Source organism: Saccostrea echinata, unplaced genomic scaffold (assembly GCF_033153115.1).
Source record: "Saccostrea echinata isolate AGI-Se365-2 ecotype Australia unplaced genomic scaffold, CSIRO_AGI_Sech_v1 ptg000001l, whole genome shotgun sequence".
Lineage (NCBI taxonomy): Eukaryota > Metazoa > Mollusca > Bivalvia > Ostreida > Ostreidae > Saccostrea > Saccostrea echinata.
In genome coordinates this window covers 33,652,999-33,680,693 of record NW_026889750.1, presented here as the reverse complement: position 1 = coordinate 33,680,693, position 27,695 = coordinate 33,652,999, and the positions used below count along the sequence as shown (strand labels likewise).

Here is a 27,695-nt window from a genome sequence, read left to right as displayed (position 1 = left end):
GAGGGGGGGGGGGGGGGGGGGGGGCTAAATCTACTTCTGCTCCTAAACCAACTGCAGGATTTGAACAAAGTATTTTTTCCTGCTATAAGCCTGTAACTTTCAGTAGAAACTATAAGATATATTAATGGAACTAACGGTATTCCGTTGGTTAAATTTCAATTACCCATACTTTTGCAGGATTTCATCTAGCATTGTCTATTTTTATTTTAAAAGCATGAGTAGTTGTTTAGACATTTGTCAGGAAAACATCAACGATTTTCCTTGTTTAAAGTAAAGTCCATTGTTATTTTTAGAGGCCTGTTTGGTTTGTGGTTTGATGGTGATCTGTACCATGGTCAGACTCATCACTGTGATACCTATGACAATGATGTTCTCACCTCATCAGAAGATTTCATCGTCAAGGTGCTGGAAGCGTGGATATTTTCACAGGACTAGTGCAGTGTGTCTCCTAGTCCAGTAGGCATGTTACGTCTCCAACTCAGCAATAATTACCGAGAAGACTTCACCTAGTTGTTGGTGTTTGTACTGCTGAAGTGTTAACTTTAAAAATTGGCAAGTCTACAATAAACCCGTAATGTCTCAATGTATATAGATCTTCATTGACTCAAACCTCAAGGTCATTTAGCCAAGGTGATACAGATTAATTGTGATGTCATTTACTTAGTTAACGTGAGAAAATTTATGGCTTTTAGGACATATTTTTCACAAGAAGATTTGAATAATGGCTTATTCAAAGGAGTGAATTAATTTGATAGGTTTCCAATTTATGATATTTAAACAATTCATTAGTAAGTGTGTAATATATATATGCTTAATGTTTATATGCAATAAAGTCACCATCTTTTAATAAAATAAGTTTTGGTAACAGAGATTTTGAGACGAATTGTGTTTTGTAAAACTTTTTAATGAACAATTTGATTGACCTTTCTATTCAAAATTTTGTGTTCAGTTAATTGTGCTTGATTATATAGATCATGATATCTAGTCATATTATGTAGGCTTCCTGTGTTACTATATTTAGAATAAATAGTGCTTTATTTTAATATTTGTTGACCATGAATATTGTGATACATTAGTTATGAACTTATAGTTATGTCTGGGATTGAATATGTATGAATTTTATAAGTTCATTTGTGATGACATAACTTTAAATAAAACAAACACAGCAGAGAAATAAGTACAGTGAAACCTGTCTAATCTGACATGCATTGGGAGACTAAATTTTTGTCAGAATAGAGAGGGTGTCAGATTACACAGTGTCAAGAACATGGAAAATAGTAAAATGGGAATTGAAATAAAGGTTGGAATTCACAGTGAAACAGATTAGGAAGGTGTCAGATTAGACAGTTTTCACTGTATTTACATTCTCCTTTCTTGATATTGTAATGATTCCTGTTGTGTTCAATAAAAGGGGTAAATTTTCTCAGAAAGTGAATGCTGTTTTGAGCATAATTGTGTTTAAATTAAACATTTTTCATCTATAAATGATATATCGGTCAACTAACATTTAAAATGAGAAATTAAAGCAGAATTAATGCTATGTGTGAATGTGTGTGTGCGTTGTTTTTTTGTTTTGTTTTTTTAAATTTCCGGCTTATAATACGAAAGTATGGTCGGAAATAGAATTAATGTATCAAACTGTGTTAAAAAAAAGTGCTTCAGTATACATGTATATGTTTTATGTTAGCAAGCTTTTTTGTGTTTTGTGTTGATTAACAAATGTTGTTCAGAATGCCATTTCATCCTGAATTCTGTGATATAACACCATGTATAAACCACTTAAGATTTCAGCATTTACATGTACCTTCGATACCAGTACTAAAAGTATTGTATGTATTTCAAAATCACTTTGTGTTTTTGTGATATTAATTAGACAGGCACTTCACATTATAGGGATGTCGCTTATCAAACTTGATCCTTGCCAAAAAAAAAAAAAAAAAGAACTGTCAATTTTGAGGCAAGGGTGGGTTTTGTTTGTGTTGAGAAATGCTCATATATCATATATCAAGTGTGATAGAGAAATTGTATTATTGTTTATCATATAGTCATGTTGTATGTGATACGGAATTGTTATTCTTTAGGATTGTATTGAGTCACATTAGAATCTGACGAAGGGGAGAGTATTTGAAGTTTTTTTCTTAGAAAAATTATTGAAAAATTCCATGCATTTTTTTTTGTTGGCTGTAATACACTGTAATTTTAAACATTCCTCAAAATAGGGTTTTAAACTTGTAAGAAGTAATGTTTTATATGAGTTAATATTTAATATAGTATGTTATTGAGACAATAAAGAATTTAGTAAGAAATGTTTTATGATGTTTCATATTTACACATTTCATCAACCCTGAAGTACATGTATTTGGGTAGTAGATGTATATTGCTTCTTATATTTCAACTACCTAGGCCTGCCCAGCAAGCCTCAGAAAAAAAAATCTTATTGGAAAGACACACTTATAAACTCTGATAGGGCAGACACTGGACTGAAAATTGTACAAATTATCTTCCTCAAGCAAGAATTTACAAATAAAATATTCAATTATTAGATTGACAAACGTTTACTTCAGGTTATGGTCACTCACTATAAATCTCCAGTACCAGCTATTAATGATATTATCTGCATTATCCATGGCCAGTTTTGTAAAATTATATGAATTGAAAAATCCATCCCAAGATACATTTCCGAATAGTAATGATAACGAATTGTTAATGTGTGGCTTCAAAGACTGGAGAGAGTAGCACTTTCTATGTTAGTGTTGAAGCAAAATGAAGGGACTTGATTTATTCCATACAGAATGTTTAGTCTTTAATATCAAGTTTATGTGAAAGTCTAATCATTCATAAATGGTAATATTGACAGCAGACTACTTACATGTAAATGTTAAAAGTGTGTATTGTTTATTGTGACCAGACGAAACCTGTTATACACCATTAATATATTTATAGCATCAATGTACTTCAATGTACACTGTTTGTACGATATATGCACCAATAAAGCAGAATTATGAAAATGTTTGTTGTTAGGTTACTTTGATGAGTTGATCAAAATACCATTGAGTTCATCTGTTGAGTCTAATTCAAATATGTTTACATGTAGAACATGAATAAAGAAAAAAAATCAGTGGTGGTTTGGAAGTGCCCCCCACCCCCTTAAGAAAGTCTTGTTAAAACATATGCTATTAAATGCACATTTATTGTATTTTGAGTGTATGTTGTTTCCTACGTTCACCCTTCCATAAATTGAAATCCTGGATCCGCCCAGGAAGATTGGTTATTAAACCATCACTGCGCTTATCTGTCCCTTGAACATTGAGATGTTCTGCATGGGAAAAGACCCTTAAACGCTCAATGGCATAATGGAATTGTTTCATTTAAATTTAATTTAAGTGCTTATGAAACTAAAGGTCCACTTGGCCAAAATTACTCAATGTCTATACACAAGTGTGTTTAAAAAATTGTAAATACCTACACAAAATGAGTAAATAAATCTCACATGCTTTCTACGGCTTCAATAATTCGTTTTAAAAATACATGCTGAAACTCAAAGTGATTGAATTATATCTTTGCTGAAGATAACAGGGGGAAAGAAAAGAATAAATATTCGACAGTATCAAACGTTTTCATCTGTTTTTTCCCTGTTTCCCATCTTCTGTTTTCAGTTTTCTAGAGCGTTGCTTTAACAGCGATGTTGCATCAGGTATAAAGAATTAAATCGGCATCAAAGAGATAATCCCTGAAGACTGCGATGTGCAAACTTCATCACTTACTATTTTTAGAGAGATTTCTTGTTCTCGGGTTTGTAAATAATATTCCCCACGTCTGATCTGTAATGAAGTGACGGGGGTAGCGGTTTTGCTTGTTTTACCAATTACAAAAGATCTAGATAGAAGGTAGCTTAATTCAAAATCCAGAATTTGTAAAGAAGAACGCTGTTTCACACTTTATCGAGGTTTTATCACTACTTTTCACAGTTTTCCGGCGATATTAATTTTTTTTTCTGTTCAGTGTAATAAAAGTCTTATCAAGTTGTTGCATTTATGTACGAAACTCCCTAAACCACATTTATTATGTTCTACTGAAAATGTTATTCTCTCTCAAAAAGTACTTAGTTACATATTTTATTACAATTCTAATATATGTTAACATTTATGAAAAATTCTTTAAAATATGCATATCAGAGAACATAACTTTCGATATTTATTATATTTCAATATTGGACACGGCTTGAAATTACCAGAGCACTGAAATAAGAAATCAGTAATATGCAAAATTATTTTAACAATTAAACAAGATGTGTTTGTGAAACACTGATGCCCCCGTATGGCAACTTAATTATAGCAAAGGTAAAACTTTCTCAAATGCAAGTCAAATATGTTGGTACACAAAGTAAGGTCTTGTATCGAGGAATATATCTTTGAAATATGAACGCCCTAGCAGCAACCATTGAATAGATATGGAAAAGGTTAACGTTTTTTCAAAAGTATGTCAAACATCAAGGTCAAGGTCAAATGGTCTAAATTAATGGTGCCCAAGGAAAGGCCTTCTTTCAAGAAATACACAGGTGAAATATGAAAGCCGAAGCACCAATCGTTCAAAAGTTATGACCAAGGTTAAAGTTTTCCAAAAGTAGGTCAAACTCCAAGGTCAAAGGGTCAAGGATTTGGTATCCAAAGAAAGGTCTTGTCACAAGGATTACATATGTGAAGTATGAAAGCACTAGCACCAACCGTTCAAAAGTTATGGCCAAGGTTAAAGTTTTCCAGAAGTAGGTCAAACTTCAAGGTCAAAGGGTCAAAGTTGTTGGTATTCAAAGAAAGGTCTTGTCAGAAGAATTACGTATGTGAAGTATGAAAGCCCTAGCACCAACCGTTCAAAAGTTATGGCCAACGTTAAAGTTTTTCAAAAGTAGGTCAAACTCCAAGGTTAAGGTCAAAGGGTCAAAGTTGTTGGTATTGAAAGAAAGGTCTTGTCACATGGATTACACATGTGAAGTATGAAAGCACTAGCACCAACCGTTCAAAAGTTATGACCAAGGTTAATTTTTGGTAAAATTTTGCAAAACTGGGTCAAACTCCAAGGTCAAGGTCAAAACGTCAAATATGATGGTACCCAAAGAAAGGTCTTGTCACAAGGAATACACATGTGAAATATGAAAGCCACAGCTCCAACCAATCAAAAGTTATGGACAAGGTTGAAGTTTTTGCTGACAAACAGACAGCTAGACAGACAGACAGACGGACGGACAGGGCAAAAACTATATACCCCCGAATCTTCGATACGGGGGCATAAAAAGAGATATAATATATCATATATCATTTCTTATTTGATTTGCACTTTGGGCCTTTAACTTTCAGACAAGTTGTATCGGGGGGAAGGGGAGGGGGCAGATTAGTCTCCCCCCCCCCACTTTTTTTCCAAACATTACCTTTAACTATTGTAAATGTTCATTGAAAGGCATGCCCTCCACTTTTTTTGTAACATAGTTAAATCATGCATGGTAATTTGGATATGTATTAATAAAAAGGAAGTTAAAACCATACACCCCTATCCCCACCCCAGAAATTAGAGTTTTCGAGTTTGGAAAATTTCCCCTTTCTTCTTTTTTTTTATTCTTTCTTTCTTTTTCTTTTTTTGTCAAAGTTTTTCAGGTAAGTTATCATTTTTTTCTGGCTACACCCTTTCAAAAACGATACTACGTGCCTGACTTTAGATATGATTCTTGTTTCACTTATTGAGACTTAAGCTTGCTTCAAAGAACACATGACTGTCTAGGATTTGCTAGTATAAAACTCCTATTTTTTTTTCGACATTAGGAATATTAAATAATTTCATTATATATAAAATCCATCGTTGGCTTGTTATAACATGTTGTTTTGTGTCTTTAATTTATTTTTAAAAAACCCTGATATTTTATACCTCACGATATCTCCTTTGTACTTATTTTTGTTTTTAATACATTGATTAAAACCCTAGAGGAGGGGTGCAGATGTCTTGCGCAATTGTTGCTGATATACGGTCTGGGAATAAGAATCACAAATCCCTCTAAGTATTTGATTGTGCATTTAATTCTTTGAGCACACATACAAATGATGCTCCTTTTGCGAATCGAAATCATAAGAAATGGAAAGTCATTCTTTGTTCCATAAAATCCAATCTAGCAGAGAACGCCCAGCAACTGTTCTTTTATCAAAAGATGTTTTTTCCTTGGATCTTTTCATAATTAGATTTTCAGTGTTTCATACTTTAAAAAATTCCCAGTTTTCACTTTTGAAAAAAATATATATGATAGAGAAAAACTCATTACTTTTGTAAAATGGAATCTCTCCAACTCATTACGGTCTGAGGTACAAAAAATGTTTTACCGAAAATTAAGATGTTTATTATCTATAGTATTGTGCGTCTTCAGCTAATTTTACCGGTGTTTTTACAAATGATTTTAAAGAAACTAAAGTGAATAAAGAAGCAGAAGAGCAACACGTGATTTATAGGTTTCCTAAGAGTCTAATTTTTTGCTTCAATATATACATCATTAGACAATTTATATATCGTTTAGAGATAGATGCATTTTTAACATGTTGTACTTAAGTACATGCTTTACACCAAACATATATTTCAATATTTAAACTCTTACCTTTAAAAAGATAAATAAACCAGAAATCTCTGACGAGATTGTAGCTCTATTGGTTTCAAGGTTTGTATCTAGTTGTTTTTGGACTTGAAACCCCTTTTGATACCAAGTTTTATAGTTACACGTATCAAGCCAAAACTGAAGGACAAGTGGTACTTTGAAAGATTTTTTTTTAAATTCTATTTTAAGTAACCAGGTCAACATGTAAAATGTAAGTTATTGATTTTTCTGTGACCTGTCATAACCGGAAAGTAAACAGAATCGTTAAAAAAAAAATGATCATGCAAAGGTTACATCCGCTCGGTCAACTTATCGTGGACGGATAATATATAGTTGTGAAGGAGTAACATTTTAAACTAATTTCACAGATCATTCTATATTTAGTAGCCACGACAAAATCTTTAACAAAACTTGATACACATTATGTTATTTAAGGTAGTTTACTTGTATGAAGGTTTTTTTTTTTAAATATCAGAGTAAAACTGCAGGGTGATTAGCATTTTGAACGAATTTCTCGGATTATTTTATTTCAAAAATCAACTAATCATGGCAACACCATTAAATTAACGAAATTAAAAACCGATAAACAGGATATTTCATTTTGTTATAGACGTATACCCCCCCCCCCCCAAAAAAAAAAAAAAAAAAACCCATTCAAATACAGGTACAAAATACTGAAATCCATTTCACATCTTTAAAAAATGAACTGCCACTTGTATAAGTTCGAAGTCCAAAACCCTATTCTAGGATAAGAGTAATGGCTTTGTTTGAAGTCTGGTTAGTGCTAAAACTTGACAATTCAATCTCTTCACAAATAGATATTCAGATAGTGAAATTAGTCAGGAGATGAGGGTTTTAATTGGATGTCAACAATAGTCATTTAAAAATGAGCATCACAGCAGGAGAATATTACTAGAAATACGCTAAAATCGTGGGATCCACTCACCGGAAAATGAAACCATCTGTAGAGGAACAGTTTTAATTAGAACAAAACAAACGCTTCTCATTACATCTTGCATAATATGTTGATCTATTGGAGGAAAATATAGACATTGTATGAATTCTTTGCTGATGGGTGAGAAATATTGCATGAAAATCTGCAGAACTATTTTAAAAAAATACTCGTTTTTCTGAGGATTTATTTTGATACCTATACTCCAGAACATGCCCAAAAAAGCAGTCCATCTCACAAACAAAATTTGTAGGAAAAGTGGTTCTTTAAGAAGCATGCATGTTGTTGTTTTTTATAATACAATATTGCTATCTTTAAACTTACTAGTAGGTTAAAAACCTTTCGACATTTGGTTTTAACTTTAAGGATAAATAACAGGAATTATGAAATTGATCACTGTTAGTCATGTTCACATTTTCAGTAAACACCATCGTCGAAAACTTACGAGGTCTCTCTCGCTTCTGGGTTTCTGATGATTGCAAGCACAATAACTATCATACTCGTACCTTTCCCTTTTTAATCTATTATTATATCCTTCTCTTCTTCAATATTGACTGTTCTTATTTCGCCGTGCAGTTGACATGGTACTTGACTTTCCGTATCCATGAAAAGTATCATTTCATGAACTGAAACTTAACAGCACTGTGCTGTACTTGTTCGTCAATGTGTTAAATAGGAAACCATTTCTATACAAATTAAACTTTTCCTTTTAAAAGACTGCTGTAAGCTTTTGAGACAAAGTGATCTTGCAGGATCTCAACTCATTGCTGATTATGATCATTTTATTTTTGCCCTTTGGTTAGCTGTAGAACTGTTGAAATAGGAAAGTAAAATTGAAATTTACTTACTCCCTCTATAATTAAAGCATGAAATAAATTTATGAAATAATTCAAGAGATATTAATCAAATCGATTGCTTGTTTCAGTTCAGTTGCTTTATTAAAGAAAATATAGTTTATGGTAGCCATATTGGAAATACCAGATTTCTTTCTTTTATCACAAATTGTTCAAATTTAGAAAATATTCATTATACTGGTAAGATAAAACCATATTTTTTTCTTATTTACGACGATTAAGATATAATAATTAGCATGCGTTCCCAGTATGGAGGGATTCAACCTCGAACCCTCGGACCAAAGGCAGCACCACTATCGAGTCATGTAGAGAGATTCCTAATAGTTTATACATATTTCTCATATTTAATACTATCATCACTGGTTTCTATAGTATAAAAAAAATGTTGAAATTGATCTGTGTACGTTTCTAAAAAGTATTATTTCATTCCCGGAGGCAAGGCTTTGCTGATTACCAGTATATGCATATTAAACCTCATTTTAGCCCTACTGGTCAGAGACCAGAAGAGCTTATGCGATAGTAAGGTGTCCGTCGTCTGTCTAGCTGTCTGTCCGTCTGTAAACAATTTTTCAAAATGCTACTCCTTCTACAGTTTTGGTCTGATTTCAGTATAACTTGGCATATAAGTAGACTACACTAAGATACATAATTCTGTGTATCGGTTTTTGATTTCAATGAACGGTATTGCCATGGTTACTAAAAATAGAAATTTCTGTGAAATACTTTCAAAACGCTACTCCTCCTATAGTTTTGGTCCGATTTCAATATAACTTGGCACACAAGTACACTACACTAAGATACATAGTTCTGTTTATCGGTTTTTGATTTCAATGAACGATGTTGCCATGGTCATTAAAAATAGAAATTTCTGTGAAAAACTTTCAAAACGCTACTCCTCCTACAGTTTTCATCTGATTTCAATATACATGTAACTTGGCACACAATTGCAAGTAGACTATCATAAGATACATAATTTTGTGTATCGGTTTTTGATTTCAATGGACGGTGTTGCCATGGTTACTAAAAATAGAAAATTCCTTGAAATACTTTCAAAATGCTACTCCTCCTACAGTTTTGGTCCGATTTCAATATAACTTGGCACATAAGTAGACTACACTAAGATACATAGTTCTCTTTATCGGTTTTTTTATTTCAATGAACGGTGTTGCCATGGTTACTATAAATAGAATTTTTTTGGAAATACATTCAAAATGCTACCCCTCCTTCAGTTTTGATCCGATTTCCATATAACTTGGCATACAAGTAGACTATAATAAGATACATAATTCTATGTATCAGTTTTTTATTTCAATGAACGGTGTTGCCATGGTTACTAATAATAGAAATTTCTGGGAAATACTTTCAAAATGGTACTCCTCCTACAGTTTTGGTCCGATTTACTCCTCCTACAGTTTTGGTCTGATATCAATATAACCTGGCACACAAGTAGACTATACTAAGATACATAGTTCTCTTTATCGGTTTTTGGTTTCAATGAACGTGTTGCTGGTTACTAAAAATAGAAATTATTGTGAAAACTTTCAAAACGCTACTCCTCCTACAGTTTTGATCTGATTTCAATATAACTTGGCACACAAGCAAACTATTATAAGATAGGTATTTCTGTATATCGGTTTTTGATTTCAATGAATGGTGTTGCCATGGTTACTAAAAATAGAAATTTCTGTTTAAAACTTTCAAAACTCTACTTCTCCTACACTTTTTGTCTGATTTCAGTATAACTTGACATACAAGTAGATTACATGAGATACATAATTGTCGTTATTGTTTTTTGATTTTGTTGAATGATGTTGCCATGGTTACTTAAATCGAAATTTCTGTAAACTTGTTTAAAAAGGCTACTCCTCCTACAGTTTTAGTCTGATTGCAATAAATCTTGCCACAAAAAGAGACTTAACCAAGGATCATAATTCTATTTATTGCTGTTGAAAAGTTTCAAGTCAAAGTGCTCCTTTTATCTTTTTTTATAAGTACAACCAGTAGAGCTACAGTCTCGTCAGAGACTTCTGGTTTAAAATATATATTAATAACATTTTGGTATATGTTATATGTTATTTATCAAGAGAGTTTACGTCGATTAATACAAATTTAAATTCATTTTACATTTAAGCATTAACTAGGTGACAAAATGTCAGTTTGCCTGAACCGCCACTTTTCGAAGAATTATTGTTATTAACTTTAACTCGAGTGACATATTAGACATTCCAACAACAGATGAAGCTTGTTGAATAAAGTATGTTCGTTTGAGGGCTGACAACCGAAATGGAGAATATATATCTTTAACATACTTGTGATCCTGAGTTTGTGGTGGAACAAAACATTTTAAAAAAATCCATTGATTACAATCCCATCAAAACTTCTCCAGCTTTCTTTAATAATAATGTAAATAGTATGTGATATCATCGCAAGATATCACAGATTAAGCTCAATTTAATCTCAAGCTAATAAGCATTGGTATGATAAGCGAGCATGAAGAAATTTGATTTCTAAAAAAAAAAAAACCCCAAAAACATGCAGTTATATAGGGAGCTCATGTCAAAACTTTATAATATCGTTTCAAAGACTTTAAACTAACTTGGATTATATTTAAGGAGAATGAAATGAAAAAAATGTTGCATGAAAAGATTTCATTTTCAAATTTATTCAAATAAAAGATAATTTCTAATATATTTTGTCCATGAATGTTCTCGCAGTTAGTATGGGCAGTTTTAATGAAACTTCACAGAAATGATAATAATCACTCTAATTGTGCTTTCAACATTTTAAAATTTTCTAAATGTCCATCGTTCCGAATTTTTTTTCAACTGCAGGCCCATAGCAACGGTTTCAAAAGGGGGGAGGAGGGAGCCTCCCCAAAAAATCTCACAAGCAAAAAAAAAAAAAAAAAAAACAAAACTTGTTTACTGTCCATATCCTGGAATTTGCCAATGCTCGACCTTACAGCGAAAAAAGTGGGGGACCAGTCATCATCTAAAGGTAAATTTACTATAGCAAAATACAATACCCAGAAAAAGCTAACCAGCCCCCACCCCCACCCCGCATTTTACGGACCTGCCTGAACTGCTGAAGAATCAGATGGACAAAGTGTTGACATGTTCTATGGTTGAGATGCTAATAGTCCTACGGACTTGATTTAACGATAGAATCTGTTCCGTATGTGGGCAGTATTGCAAACTTGAAGAATTCTAATGTTCACGCATTGTACTTTGAACAATTCAGAGAGTTCCGAATATCAGTTGACATGGGGATAAAATTGATGCGAGTAAAAACGTTGAAAAAATCATTTTAAATGTGTTCAATTTTTCCTTTATATGGATTAATTTTTTTTGGTGGAAGATACTTGAAGGTTAGAATGAGTTTTGTGGATATTTTCAATGCAACTTCATTTGAAAATCGTGCCAGAGCGGATCCGCTACGTTTTTCTACATTGCAACTACATAGGACGTATTCCAACTGTTCTGAGGACCTGTTCCTTGACGCGGTTAGCTCATTCTAACTAAAATGGGTTATCTAGTAAGTGTTTTTGTAATCTTTTGAGAGGTAGAAAAGTTGCTGTCATATGACCTTTGTGTATTGACGTTGTTCTGGTAAGTAAGTGTACTCACTTTGTGCGTATATCCTGCTTTTTATGTTACGTACAGATGATGGTATTCTGCTTAATACTGATCAGGCTATCTGCTTCTGACTTTTGGGATCAGGCACCTAATCTAAACTCTGTTTGTTGCCTCACTGCTATCTGCTACTGTTGAGTGTTAAGTCCGCCATTGACATCATTAGTGGTTTCCTACTATCACTGGGTGTTTCTTTAAAACCACGACATCCTACAGTTGGTGGGTCCATAGTGAAGATCTTCTCACTGCATACCATGCTGTTTCCACTCATTGATGTCTCTTATAGCTACCAAATCCAGCACAAAGCTGTCTTTGCCTCCTCGCCTAAGATTTTGACAACTTTTTTTTTTCTATTTCTGCCTCTAATTCCAAAGGTTGTAGTCATTCTCCATATAGATTACGCAGGAAATCAACGACATCAAACGTCTATAGGATCGAATAGCCATGTCTTCCATCCTCTCTGGTCATTTTGGTTCCCAGTAATTGGCACACTTCCTCTCGGACAATGTCGCAATCTTCTTCTTTCGGCATCATTAGCTCGAAGATGATGATCCTCTTGTTTGTAGACCAAAAAACTAGGTCCGGCCGCTGTCTTCTTTTGACCACATCAGAAAATACGTGTTTCCGCCCCCGAGATCAACTTGCATCTGCCAAGGCGACCCATTTAACAGACTGCTGTTCCTCTGCTTGCAGTATAGCTTGACTAGCACTCCACTTTCGCCCTGTTCTTGTCTGCACTCCTCTGACTTTCGCATCCTGGGAGTCTCTCAGTGTCATAACCAACCTTGAACTCTTCAATCAGTGATGAAAATGGTATCTGAAGCTTCACTGGAATGGAAGTAAAATTGGGTGGAACTCCAAGCTATCGATGAAGATATCCATTAACCAGTCTATACATATATAGCTCTGCTGTTGATGCTGGAATTTCATTTGATGTTTATATTCCATCCTTGCCCAAGTTATTGCTTCTTCCAGGGCCTTTAAGATCCATCTTGCTTGCACGTGGGTGGTTGTGGTAGCAGCCTGACCATCCATAAATCCTCTGTTTGCTGATATATAAATGTCTGTCTTGGGCCTCTTGTCTCTCTCAGCTGCACTGATTATAAGCATCACTAATTATAACATACATGGCAAGATAGTTGTGCATCCTTTTTCTATTCTTTTCATGTAGTTGTGTGGTCACTGAAAGTAAACAGCAGCTTGATATCACTAAATTAGTCGTTAATTAGATTGATTGTTTGGGGTGGAAGATAGTAACTTAGCATGGCCTTTTTGATGACCTCATGTGGGACAGTCTCTTTAAGTTGTCCCTCATTTGTTGCTTGTCGGTGCATTCTTGATAGTTCCTAGCTTATTTATTATATATAAAACCCTGGGGCAATTTAAACGTTATTTGTGAAAGTTGAAACTGTCAAGCGTTAGCGGTTTTGAATAATGAGCAATCAAATTGGTTGGTAACATTTCTCTTGATTTAGAATATCGCAGTTTCATTAATAACTTCACTGAAATTCATTTGGACTGATAACTTTGGTAAAGGCATGCTGAGATTACACGGTATCAATTACAAATCTGAATTTGGAGTGCAGGAAAACATTTTACAATGTCAGTGACCAGTCATCACCAAGAATATTATCATTTCTTTTCATAATAAACAATATTGCTTTCTGATTTTCTTTCGATTTGTCTGACTTGTCGCTAAGTAAGTAATGATTGTGTAGGTAGGTAAAAAATGTAACATTGAATCTTTCGGTTTTAAAATAGTACCTGCTTACGTACTCTGCTTATACTCCAATATTGCAGCATTCAGGTCAGTCCGGGTGATGTGCTCTATTGCTTGCGATACCAGACTTCCTGGTTATTAAGCATGTTATGAATCAAGGGTAGATTATTTCAAGGTAAAGCCGCAGACTTCTGTGTGAAACTAGGGAAAAAACAATTCCGCGCTCTTACGTGGAAACACTCAAAGTTGTCATTCTTAGAGAAATTCTTGTTACAATCTTCTCGAAGGTGCCAGTTTTTGTGCTTTAAACTCATCATTCCGTAAATCAGAATCGACACTTGAATCCAAAAAATGGCATTTTAATAACACATTTAACACCAAAGAATTGCCTGTGTATGAATTGTAGTGGATAAGAGCATTTCATTGTGAATTTAGTGCTGGGTGACTGTAGCTCTCTAAAGAACGATTTTATAATGGTTATGCACTTTTTTTCAATGCGACACACCCTTTCAAACTTTCATGTCTTTGGGATTTTAACTTTTTGCACTATTTTTCCTATTTCAATCTGAAACGTGCTCTCTAATTGTTGGCAAAATATATGGCCACTCAGACAATCGAAAGCGTGCTTTGTCTCTATATGAAACATCGTAAGAAAAAAGGACAATTTCTTTATTCAAAAAAGAAGAGGACTGATTTTAAGAATATCAAATTTGAGACTGATCCTGTTTTTCGTAGGGTCAGTTGTCCAATATTTTCTAGCTGAAAGCCTTACTTCCACAGTTCTCTAAAATGGCAGAAACTAAATGAGCTCTCTAATTCAATTTTGATGAAATTCAAGAAAGTCATTCATATACGAAAATTGGTAATTACATGAACAACATCTGAATAATGGAATATAATGGGATGAAGGCAGGTCCATTGTCGCATAATTACCGGTATTTCTGTTCAAAGTTCCAACTGACAACTCAAGTAGTATTGGTTCCCGATATCCTTCCGTAGTCAGGCGGTCAGTTCTTAAGGTGACACACTACCAATCCTTCGGGACAGAATAACAGCTGAAATTTCGCAAATTTTGTTGAAGGCAAAATATTTGCAAAGAAACATTGGATAAAGGAGTAGGTATTTTTAAGATAGAGCAAAACTAGATGAAAGAGCTTTTTTGTTTTTAAGAAACACCTGTTAATGCTATTTGGAAAATAGTAAAATCGTTTAGTTATTTGAAATATTGTCTGTTTCTAAGACTGATAAAATGTTTTTCTGGGATTATCAGGTTTTAATTAGCGGATTAATCGGTGCATGTCGGGATTATTTTCCTAGCAATAAGCCTGAGTGCTGACGTGTAGGGGGGAGCATGCACCTGATTACTAAAGCCACTGATTTCGTGCTTTCTTACTTGTTTGTATTTTTGCTCGTTATAACTACTGGTTTGGTACTTTAGTTTGTCCGGTGGCTCGGCATTGTCAAATATAACAGCCGCCACTATAGAAGATCTGTCATTATGTAGTGTTCTTGATTTCAGGGGGAGTTCGTACTGCATCGTGTGCGGGGAACAGCGAACAAGGATGGACGTGTATATTTTTCTTTTCTTAGGATTGTTTTCAAGGTAAGAAATATGTTTTATGTTTCGACTACTCTGAATTATCATCAGGAAAGTTAATCTATGTTCAAAGCTTCGTAAAGGTAATAAAAGTAGAACAATTAATTTTAATATAATAAAAGTATTGCTTTAAATGTCTCATGAAGGAAATTATGATATATAGTTAACTTCAAAGCAAATTTATGAGTTCTTGATAATATCAAGGAAATACATAACATGCATCTTGATAGCCAAACATGCATGTAGAAATGCGGAAAAAACACATGTATATCCCTAAAATAAACAGACGAAACACAGAAAATCGCAGCAGGTTTCAATGCTAACGGCAAATATAGGATCTATTTGATGTGAAGAATCTTGAAAATTGCTCTAGTCATTAATGGGTCTAGAATCTCGAAACGACAGCACCACAGGAACCACTTGTTATTAAGCAAATATTAATTGGTGTAACATGTGCCTAATTGTAAACCGTGCAGGAAACTAAGATGCTTGAAACGTGATAATAAAGCTTTAATTAAACATTATTTTTTTACCAATATAAGTCGCTCATCTTAGTTTAATCCCAATCTGTTTAATCTGGTATTCGTTTTTTTTTTTTTTTTTTTTTTTTTTTTTTTTTTTTTTTTTGTAAAATCAATGTAGGCCTAATTTGAAGACAAGTACATAAAACTTATATGTATGTTAACAGGTTAAGAGATGTAAATGTTTAAAATGAAAACCGTAGTATTAACTGGGATTATATGATGTAAGATATGTAATTAAATCTTGTAGTTTAATCAGACAGATAATCTGAATGGTATTCATCTGTCTGGGTGGAAATTTTGACTTGCGAATGTTGTAGACCCCCTGTCGCGAGTAACAAAAAGATTGGCAATCGTTTATTAGCACTTCGGATGCCGCCAACTCGTGCCAAAATCATCACCTGATGCGGGGGAGGAGGCGCTGAATATGCCTTTCACTGCGTCTTAAACCACGTGTCGTTATAATATAGGATTATGCTCACTTTCTATTCTTGTTCTTTGTCAAAATTTAAAACATACGTCTTCTATAAATAACTCCGATACGGATGAGTAACTTAATAAACTGTGAGAAGATGACGGATATAAGATTGATGAAGGCGTTGTGTTCTATATCTGTAAATCTAACTTTTTATATCATAAAAAGCCTGTCTTTATATCCATCACCATCATAAAATGTGATAAAAAATATTACTGGGGTAAAGTTTATCTTAGACGAACGTTAAGATCTCGATATAGTTTTCACAAAAAATGTATCATATTACATTTATATTGCGGTTTTGGCACTACGTATTGTATTTGGTATTATATATTATTGCCTATTAGATTCAGTAATAGCTTAATTTATATTTTTACACATGTTTATCATTTCATCCGCTGGTCATTTGCATGGATGACCTTACCTGGTGTTCAGTCGGTCAAAGCAAACGTCATTATGTCTTAGCATATAATGAGTTAAAATGTTTTGTCTAATGTCAAGACTGTTCAATTCTTCAGTCATTAAGGCTGTGGTATCTAGACAACCTCAATGGAAGATTAATTAACGCTGTTCCCACATTTTTAGTTACAATGATCTCAAATTATATATGTCCTAGACTTATACCTAGCTTATTCCTAGACTTATACATCTTGTCCTAGACAAGAATACTACAGGGAGAAAAATGAGCAAATTGTTATCAATCACGTACACATGGCAATCGCTGTGCTGTGATGCTTTGTTAAAGATTGAAGTTTGCACTTTGCAGTCAAAGCGGATGTGTTACCTTACTTTAGGACCTGTTCCGACTACTAGTAAATGTATATCATATGGGTATGAATACCTGCAGGCAACATTGAGTTTTTCTTCATTTAAAATTGAAATAATCTTTTATTAATACTAGATTAAAGAGACGATAATGTGTTAATGAACTACAATATGTGCTGTAGTTTCTTAGAAAATGCCACCATTAACTTGAGGTCATCGATATTTATTACACTCGGAAGGGTTATACACCCACATGACAAAGTCTGTAAATACAACAATTATCAGCCTCTGTATGTCGATATTAGACAATATTTGACTTTGGGATTCGACTAATTACCAGATTGTTTGATATAAGGCCACGAAGACAAATATCATCCAAATAATGGACGTCTGATAATCTTCCAATAAAGTTTCTAAGATATCCAAATCTTATTACTATATTGTTCGTGTATTGTAATACAAATATTTGCTTAAGAGCCACATTTGTATATTAAAGATTTTAGTGTTTTTAAATGAAGATCAACATTTTTGAGTTTGCAGCTTGATCTCAATCATAAGAACTATGCTTGTACAAAGTATTTTAACACCCCTTCTTCAGGACGAAAATCTGAAAACAGAAATAAAACATTAACCTTTATAACTGTACAAATTATAATCATGAAGAATAAAGTTATTTAAGTTTAAGAAAAGGGTAACTTTTGAGTTTTAAAAAAAAATGACATAAATAGTTGCTATAGACAGGTAAATGAATATAAAGAAAACGTATTTTTTTAGTTCTGATATATATATATCATTAAATAAATAAAACGTATTTTTTAGTTCTGATATATATATATATATATATATATATATATATATATATATATATATATATATATATATATATATATATATATATATATATATATATATATATATATATATATTCCACCTTTTATAATTCAGGCTTACTACACACTTATGCTTTTTTAACCAAATGGCGAAAACATATTTTTCCTGAACCCTGCATGGAATTTGTTTAACCTGATAATTCGGCCCATGAACGAAGAAACCTAAGGAGCAATCTTTTTTTGTCTTAGTTTCTACCAATCTTACATATTTCTGACCGCGAGACGACATCTAGGTTGCTCAGTTGAATAGATAAAGAGATTGAACACCAACATTAACGCACTAAGACGGCGGTTTTTAAGTCATAACAGACATTTGTTTCATTATTTTATGACTGGAACTTAGATAATGTTATACAGTGTAAAACACTGATCCGAAAAAAAAAACTTCACTAATCTCATGAATTTAAAAACATATAAATAAAAAACAAAAACTAAGTGTTTCAAAATGTTTTGCAGTCTTTAGCTAAAGAAAAGCAGGAAAGAACTAGATTTTTGCGTAATATTTAAAGGTTCAAGTGACCTCAGTTCTTTTAACTAAGGTGCATTTTCAGTTTTATGTAATAAAGTACTGGGGAGTGAACCTTAAGAATGTACGCTTAGTTTTTATGGAATTTGCTTTTCTTGCATTTGATGCAGAATTTAAGTCGGAGCGAATTAAACGTGTTAGAGACATATTAGTTTGTTCAAAAGAACCTACATGTATTAAAAATGACACACATTTTCAGAACTTTTCAAAGTGTAAACAAATGTTGTATAAACACACTATATTCGTAATTCTGAAAGTTTCTCAATATTCCCCTCTCCAAATAAACTATTTCTAAACGTGTAGTACATGCGTCAATTTACCAGTAAGAAATAATACAACACATGGCTAATAAATCTGTTTATATAGGGACTTACGATGGGAATTCTTGGGGATTTATTTGATAATTGCCCCGCAAAGCCAATCGAATACGTTTGTAGTGTTCATGCACAGAGTGTTTAATTTGTTTTAAATTATCTTGACTTAACAGCTAATAAAGCACTAACTAGCAACAAAGAATTTTTCGAAGACTATTTGAATAATGAATATATAGGCACAATCTCTCGAATCGTAAAGAAAACAGAAACCTCACCAAGTCCAAATTCCTATACAGTTCATAATGATAGCATTCTCATGAAATACACGTATTTGCAAAATACATTTTCTCTGTAAATGAAGGCTTACCATACATTGTAAAATTGTCATTTAATTAACAAAGAGTTATCTTAATTAAAGATTCTCATATGTCGTATATGTCACAGCAATAAATGCATGCAATCTGGTCTAGATTTTTGTATTTTAATTGACTTTCGATATGTATATTTAAAAAAAACAAAAAAAAAAAAAACAAAAAAAAAACAGCATTTCCAGGTCTTTGAAAGAGCAGAAATTTAATTATATAATGATTTTTTTTGTTGAACACAGCATGATTAAAACAAATAAGATAAATGGGCTAATGGTGCAGTGGAAAAATGTTTATGTTGACTCATAAAGAGTATATTTACTACACTGTAGTTTAATTTTTTTATTTGTATTACCTATAACAAGTCATTAAAGAATCCTTGTCAGCGAAGTAAAAAAGTGGTTATGATCCATGTCTAAAAAATACATGAATGCTGTCAATGGGTTACTACTTTTGCTTGAAGCTAGATATAGTTGTACTGGTTTAAAAAAATGTTCGGTTTTCCTTATAACTCTGATGTGTGAGGCGTGATCCAGTATAAATTTATAAAGTGGTCATGATCTACGTCAAAAACATCTGAATGTTGTCAATGGTTTTACTACTTTTGCTTGAGGCTGTACTGGTTTAAAAAAAGGAACTGTTCGGTTTTTCCTAATACATGTAACTCTGATGTGTTCAGGCGTGGCCCATTATAAATCAAGTACATGTACTACCTAAACCTTAGTATTTTAATTTAGTACTACTTTTGTTAGTAGTTTTCCCTGAGATCATTAAGTGATTTATAAGGTACCCTGCATTTAAGTATTTTTTAGAATGTATACAACTTTGTTTTTCCCCCTTAACTTGATGAGATAAGTACGTCTCTCAGTTTGTTATCAATGGTACTCTTGTTTTAAGTGGGCGGTATCAACCCACTACTTTTGTAGAATCTGACACCTTTCAAAGAGCACCAGAGTACGAGTCAGGACCTAATATCTGAGTGTCTGTCCCGCTTTATTCCGAGGCGAGTGACCGTGTAATCCAAACATCTTTGGAGATGATGCCGCCATATGTCACAATTATTACCCGATCTGTTTAGTTTTACGGCAATATGCAACCACTCTGAGCCGTAACCTTAGCTGACCTGTTATTTACAGAACGGGCACTGGTTTACATATTGTGGCTCTGTCATTTGCCATGTTATCTTTGATAATTATCTTAATATATGATTGTTTATTGTTTTATACATGATTGTGCCAAGTAAAAGTGTTGTGGAATGCTCTGTTATGTTTCTCTTTCTTACTGGTCGACCATTGTCTTTTCTGCTTTTTGGTAATTTAGGATTTATTGCTTATTTACTTTAAAATTTTCAGTAATTTTAAAATTACTTTTCAACTGTGAAAATTCCCAACAACATCTTTCTTCTTTTATAACTTACCATATGTATAGTATTCGATGATTAATATTTTATTCACAGTATTTTTTTTTTTTTGAAATACTGTGAAAAAACTGAACATTTCTTTTATGAAAAAGGGGCATTTCTGCGATGAAATGTAACGTTAGGTGTATAATACTTAATATAAAATAATAAAATTCATAACAGAAGAACAGATTAGAGATATATCATTCAACTTATAAGATCATAAATTAAGTGGAAAGTTGCTGATGCATGCAGCAACGCCTATTACTTATTAAGCTCTAGATCTAAAGATTCTTGTAGACTGGTTTTTGCCTGCAGTTGCGCTCTGAACAATGTCTGCACACTTGAATATCTTGGCTTAGCAGTCAAATATATTAATATGTGTTCACTCCATTATTAACTCTTCATATTCATTGTCTCTCTCCCTTTATATCATTCTAAGAAGAAAAATTATGTTTTTGGCGGAAGGCGGCAAAATAACCAAAATATTGGGCCTTGTTGTTTTGCAAGATAAAACAATTGCTTATTACATGTAAATCAAAATATCTGACGGCCTTTGTGTCGGAAAAACAGTTGATTTTCCAGTGATCTCATCCAGTTTTTGCATGATTTAGGCAGTGGTGCAGTATCTTGGAATGCAATCAGTTTATGATTATTCTCTCAGAGAGTAAAAACCTCTGAGCCAAAACTGGAGTCGTTGCAAATTTTATCTCTCCGTATATCATATTCTCAATGGGTCGTGTCGATAAACATTTAGCACGATTATTTTTGCCTTGATTGAAAAAAAAAATAGTTATTGCTATCAACGTGTGGGGTGGTGGAAATTTTCATTCTCATATAACTTTAATGTACTTGAATATTTATTAATCGTTTCATGATCCTAAAATGAGATTATTGATAATTAAAATTTGTTTAATTTTATTTGCTTTTTATTTCTTTATTTTTATAATGACGATTAATATTTTATTAGAGCTGCAACATCTCAGTTATTAGCCATGCTTATATAAAATACACATGTCTTCTAGGATAAAAGATGCCATTTACTAATGTATTTTGTTTCGAGAAAACGTATATATATATATTTTCCTACAGTGCTTACGCACGATGCATTACCCCAGTTTACATCATCCAACCAATATGTTCACGATGAGAAAAGATTAAAATAATTGTTTAAATAGGCTAGGGAAATCATATTGTCGGGTAGTACATTTTTTTTATTATAGAAAAAACTCACTAAAAATCTTGACGTCTCTGAGAGCGGACCAATTATGAAAATTCCAACACTAGATCCTCTGTACTCCAAAAGTCAGAGAATTGGTAATCATTCACAGCAATGTTGAGCTGGTAAAACCCTCTTTGTTATCAAAGTGTTTATTGACTAAAACAAAGTTTTTATCCTTCTTAGTTAATTCTTAATTGATATTAAGATAGACATGAGAAGCTTTTGCAACATCGGAGAGAGGGTGAAGTATAAAAGCCCGAAAAGTATTATTGTATCTGATACTTACGTATATTTGAATATTGGATCATAGCCTACAATGTATGTTTATAGCTTAGTTTCAAATACATGAATTCAGTAGATGTGAACTCAAAACATTTGACATTTTTATACTTACATGCATTTTCAAGACTGGGATATCTAAAATGTCTGTTTGCAGCTTCTTTACTCCATTACAAACATGATACCTTTTCTTATATTTGAGTGTTTTTTCTTTGGTTTTGTTTTGTTTTTGTTTGCTACTTTAAAAGTTAAGTTAGGGCGAACAGGTTATTCTTTTGAACAGGTAGCATTGAACCAATTATAGATCTAAATCTTTATATTTAGATTAACTGGAACATTTGGACAGAAGAGCTACGTTGCTGAAACTTCAAACGTCTTTACGACAGCCTTTCTAAAGTACAATAAGCATTTCCGGCCCTACAACGAGTCTTCTAGTCCGCTCCTGGTGAATGTTCGATTTGATTTTGTAAAAGTTCTAAAGGTAGACCCCGAGATTCCGAGTATGACTTCCATAGTGGACACCCGATTTGTGAGTACAATTCAGTTAAAAGCTTCATAGTGTATATTTGCGCTTATTTCTCGGAATTTTAAAAGAAGAGAGAAGCCTCAAATATGTGTTAGGTCATGTATTTTGTTTATTGCTAAGTTAACTTCATGTTTCATTTGTGGCTTTTTCTTAAGTGTGTAAATAGTGAAAGTTATATGAAAAATTGAAGTTGTATACAGTAGATATGAGGCTTGTTATATTCAAAGAAAATACAGGATGGCATAATAAACTATCCGCTCTATTTAGTTTGATAAGTTTACGAAACCTGTAATGTCTGTTATGTGTCGAAAAGTTATGAGTTAAAACAAGATACAAATTATTTGAGCTTACACTATAGAATCTTACATTTCAGCAATGGGTTGACGGGCGACTTTACTGGTACTCTGACATCATTAAGCATGTAACAGTCAACAGTACTGAAGTGTGGACACCTGATGTATATTTCCTAAATATGTAAGCACCGTTTCAAAAACATTCCTATTATGCTTATGAAACACTCAAAACAAGGCAACCCATATCACAATCTACTTACACTCCCTTGCATGTATATCCTCATTCCAAAATTTGTTTATCCTAAATGAAAGGACGTTATCAATAGTCGTAGGAAACGGGAGAGGGTATCTTTCGCTCCAGAGACACCAGACTCTTAGTATATATGTGAAAGACTTATAGATATACACCGGTACTAAAGGTAAAAATATAAGTCTTTGATATACTAGTATATCGGTAGTAGGGGTAAAAATATCAGTCTTTGATATATACCGGTACTAAGGGTCAAAATAGCAGTCTTGGAAATACATGTATATACTAGCACTAAGGGTTAAAAAAAATATGATTCTGTCTTTGATATATACCGGTATTAGGGGTCAAAATCATTCAAGCGAGATCGGTACCAGTGTCTTGCTCAGTATTTGTTAGATATTACGAGGAACTAAACCTCGTCCTTAGCCCCACGAAGTGAAAGTTACCAATCATGGGACGATGGGCATATTCTTTTCCTTCTGCTTCTCAAATTATTTAAAGTGCTTTACCCTCTTAGCATTAAGTACCCTCTCAATCTGAAAAAGCTTTGTAAGGGCCTGATATTACAAGTAAACAAATCTTGACTGGATGTCAATTAGACACTTTACGTATACTCTTTTAACTTTTGTAGGGAGTCGCAGCCACAAGTACTAATCAATCCCCGCTTTCTGACCATAGAGTCTACCGGGAAAGTGTATTGGTACCAGCGGACCAAACTCATTACGCCATGCTCTTCGGAATCTAACGGAGACTTCACCTGTCCCGTGACTTTCGGTTCTATGCAGTTTCCTCAAAGTGAACTCGACTTTGACCGCATAGAGTGTGAATATAGCAATGCAAGCAGCAAAAATGTGAACGTCACTTCCGTTACAATGGAAGTAAATACAGAGGATTTACCACGTGTACCTTTCTCCAAGAGTACGTCAAAAAGAGGAAGTTGCGTTGCTTCTATTTCTGTTGATCTTGAAGCAAGCAGCAGGGAGAAATATAGTTACCAGAAGTTTGAGGCTCAAAGGGGCAATATGAAGTCATCGTCTGTCTATATAATAGCCAACTTAGTGACTGTTGTTTTGTCTCTTACGAGCGTTTTGGTAAAATAAAAAGATATATAGAATGTTATTTACCTATGAAAAAAGACATGAATGGAAGCAAAAAAGGAGATAATAGCTGATTACGCATTTATAAGCAACTCTTTTGTATAATCAATCCGTATACATAATATGATTGTCTTGAAACTATGAATTATATATATATATATATATATATATATATATATATATATATATATATATATATATATATATATATATATATATATATATATATATATATATTCATTGCCCGCCACTGCGTAATTCTCCGAAAATAGCAATTTTGTTTTTCAATGTTATTGCGCAAATCTTTAGTGCATTTTAAAACCTTATGAAGACAAGAGGGCGATAGTGACTTTTATAACTGTAGATAACTTTGCTAGTATTTACTCTGTTGTGCTAGTGCAGATAGTCATTAAGCGCTTTTTAAGGACATACGCAACGTAGTTTGAACTTTATTGTCTTTTTCCCTGGATTTGAAGAATTCCGATACTTAAAGGAATTGTGTGCTACATTTTTATGTCTATATATGCTGTTGTACGCTTCTTCTAAAACAAGTTTGGATAAACAAAACATCTAGAATATATGTTTAGTAATTTTTGTGTATTTTTCTTTGAATTATACAAAAAATTTCATCAATTGATATCTTTTCAAAACCCCTGGTAATGCATGCTGATCTTTTGTCTACGAACTTCTGATGGCACTATAATCTTAAATTAAGAATATCTTGAAAATTTATCAGTAGGTAAGGTACGTTGCGTATGTCCTTAAATCGCCTGCATAATAGCACATAGGTATTTGCAAGTTTATATACATGTATATGACAATGTTTTTGTCACACTATACGAAGGATCCGCACAAAAATACTCAAATAGCTGTTCACAATATTATGATAATGAAGTTTGTACATTGTATATCGATATTCATAAAATTGAAAAGTTGAAATGTCTTATATATTTGTCGTCTCGAATGTATAAAACTGCTAATTTACATGAAAAATATTTTTTTTTTAAAAATGTACCGGAAAATGTCACAAAGGTCAAAGAGTCGATGCTTTCTAATGGGGAAAGTTATTAACAGCTTTGTATTTAGTAGTCTGATAATAATTGAAAGCTGAGAGAGAGAGAGAGAGAGAGAGAGAGAGTTTGATTTTCTATAAAACAAGGAACGTGTAGTTCTATATATATATATATATATATATATATATATATATAATTAAACAATTATTTGAATAAAATATTTAATATGCTTTTGATGAATATCCTATCCTAGTCTTGTGCATCAATTAACTATAGCTTATATTAATTTCTCAGGCACTAGAATATGTTTTTTTATGAAAGGGTTTGTGATGTCTTCGTTTTATAGATCACATTGACATTAAACATTTAAAATAATCCTTGCATTCTTTTTTGAATCATCTAGATGTCATTCATTGATTAAATATGCCGAAAAAAGCCATTTAAAGTCTTGCAATTGTCTCACATAAAACGTAGCCATGTTGATTTAAATGGTCAGTGAAATGGGGTGGCAAGGAATGGTTGGAAATGAAGCTTCCAATAGATTGTGCATTCTTTTGTGTTTATGATACATTGAATAGAATCGATAGAAATGAACATTAATTAAGAAATTATTTAATTGTTATTATGAAGACAGTTTTAAACAGCATTGTGAAAGGCTATTCGTAAAGCCATGTATGATTGGGAGTTTAAACTGCCATGGATTAATTCTGAATACATTACACAGAATCTTGCTTTTGTGTACATGTATTAAATTTTGATCAAGATTTTAAGCAGATTGTGTTCTAATGTTTTGGATTACTCCAAATCGGAAACTAATCACCAATATCTAGGTATCGTTTTCATTGGGTATGTTTTTCAGTTTAATCACTGTGTGGCATTAGTTTGTTTGTCCCTTGTTTTAAGAAATCGAGATCTCTAACACATAGACAAAACAATCGAGTGACTGGACGCTAAAAATTTTGGTTGTCTTTTTCCATGTTTTTGATAGTTCCGAGATCTTAGACGCAAACACCACTGTGAAGACATCGTGTCTAGGAGTAAAAACGTTTTGTATTTATGACATTGTTGATCGGAACAAGGAGTCAAAATGACAGCTCCAACAGCTCCAATAGGGTGGTCCTCCGCGAGGATGAACATGCACTTTAAACCCGTCACTCCAAGGAAAGCTGAGACAGGAATGTACTTCAACCTTCATAAAAACGTGAAGAAGTCTCTACTGCCTAAAGAAGTTCAAAACATGGAAACACAAAGTGTGGAACTTGCTAGACAGATTCTTCACCGCCAACGACAAAAGTCCCGGATAACCCGCGAGAAATACAGGCAACTCGTCTCTCAAGGTTCTTCTCGGTTCACAGTCGTCAATTCCGAGCCGGGAGGTCGTACAAATTTTTCCGAGGATTTTTCTAGAAGTCTTTATCTTCCGCCCGTCGGGCGCCAAAAGCCAAATACACCTATGACCCCTGGGTCAAGGTACACTGCCGATGACGTCAGAAGTATTGTGGATAGACTGTCGACATACGATCCGTGTAAAGTTCCGGAGTCTAGGGGACAGTTTATAAAATTACCGCCCCCTATCGTGTACAAGAAAAAATACAGCGAAAACGAGGTTCAGTCAATCGTGGACCGACTATCAGAGTATAACCCATTGAAAGGTCCAGCGGAATCAAAAGGGATTCCCACCATAGTTCGCAGAATCCCACGTCAGAGTATGGTTCCACCGCAGAAGTGCACTTCCGATGAAGTAGAAGACATCGTTGAAAGATTGTGTAGCGTTCATTTTGATATTCCTGAAAGAGAACATCGGTACGTGCCAACACCCTATCCACTCTCTGCACGATCGTAAGATGCATCCATCAATTCAGGAAAGATTTCGAGGAAAAAGCCTTAATGTGTTTGCAGCCAGATGCAAATGGCCAGTGGATCTGTTTGGAACTGAAAGCTTGTCCGCGTTTTCGTGAGAAAAGTCCTTTACCGACCATGCTTGTGGATTTCGATTTACTATAAGCATGATATTTTGACATTGCATTGGACAACTGCAAGATCCCCTGACTTTGAATTCGAGGTGTTTTCTGATTTCGATATCAGTTTGTTTTCGGTTTTATTTTAGCTCAAGGGGTTGATAAATGAAATCCTTGGTGCTATCTAGTGATGTATTGTGTCCCTTACTTGTTTTGCTACTCGAATATGCACAACTCTAGTCTTTCAACTCTGACAGAAAGAGTTCGATTCTAATATATAGTGCTAACATGTTAATATTGATCATTATTAGAGTTATGTTGGTCACAAGTGTACGAATTTTAAGTATATAAAATTGTAAACAGTTTCGGTTGTTTCAGTTTGTCTTTCCAGATTTTGACACTTTATTGGTCGTAGAAGCAGC

At 33.3% G+C, this 27,695-nt stretch overlaps 2 protein-coding genes across 4 annotated transcripts in view; both read left to right on the top strand.

The window, feature by feature from the left end:
- The window catches only part of LOC133190192 (oxidation resistance protein 1-like), a 39,286-nt gene extending 36,976 nt beyond the window's left edge, over positions 1–2,310 (top strand). For all 3 annotated transcript variants that reach the window (XM_061325684.1, XM_061325693.1, XM_061325701.1), the window contains one exon: positions 294–2,310. In XM_061325684.1, the coding sequence (XP_061181668.1) occupies positions 294–435 (142 nt within the window). In that variant the 3' untranslated portion in view covers positions 436–2,310. The remainder of the gene's footprint in view (positions 1–293) is intronic.
- A 12,808-nt stretch (positions 2,311–15,118) lies between these two features.
- Positions 15,119–27,306, top strand: LOC133190181 (uncharacterized). The gene is made up of 5 exons (XM_061325672.1): positions 15,119–15,386; positions 22,461–22,665; positions 23,036–23,136; positions 23,837–24,054; positions 26,395–27,306. Exons 1-5 carry the CDS (start codon positions 15,346–15,348, stop codon positions 27,156–27,158), a joined length of 1,329 nt encoding a protein of 442 aa, XP_061181656.1. The 5' UTR covers positions 15,119–15,345; the 3' UTR covers positions 27,159–27,306.
- The last annotated feature ends 389 nt before the right edge of the window (positions 27,307–27,695 follow it).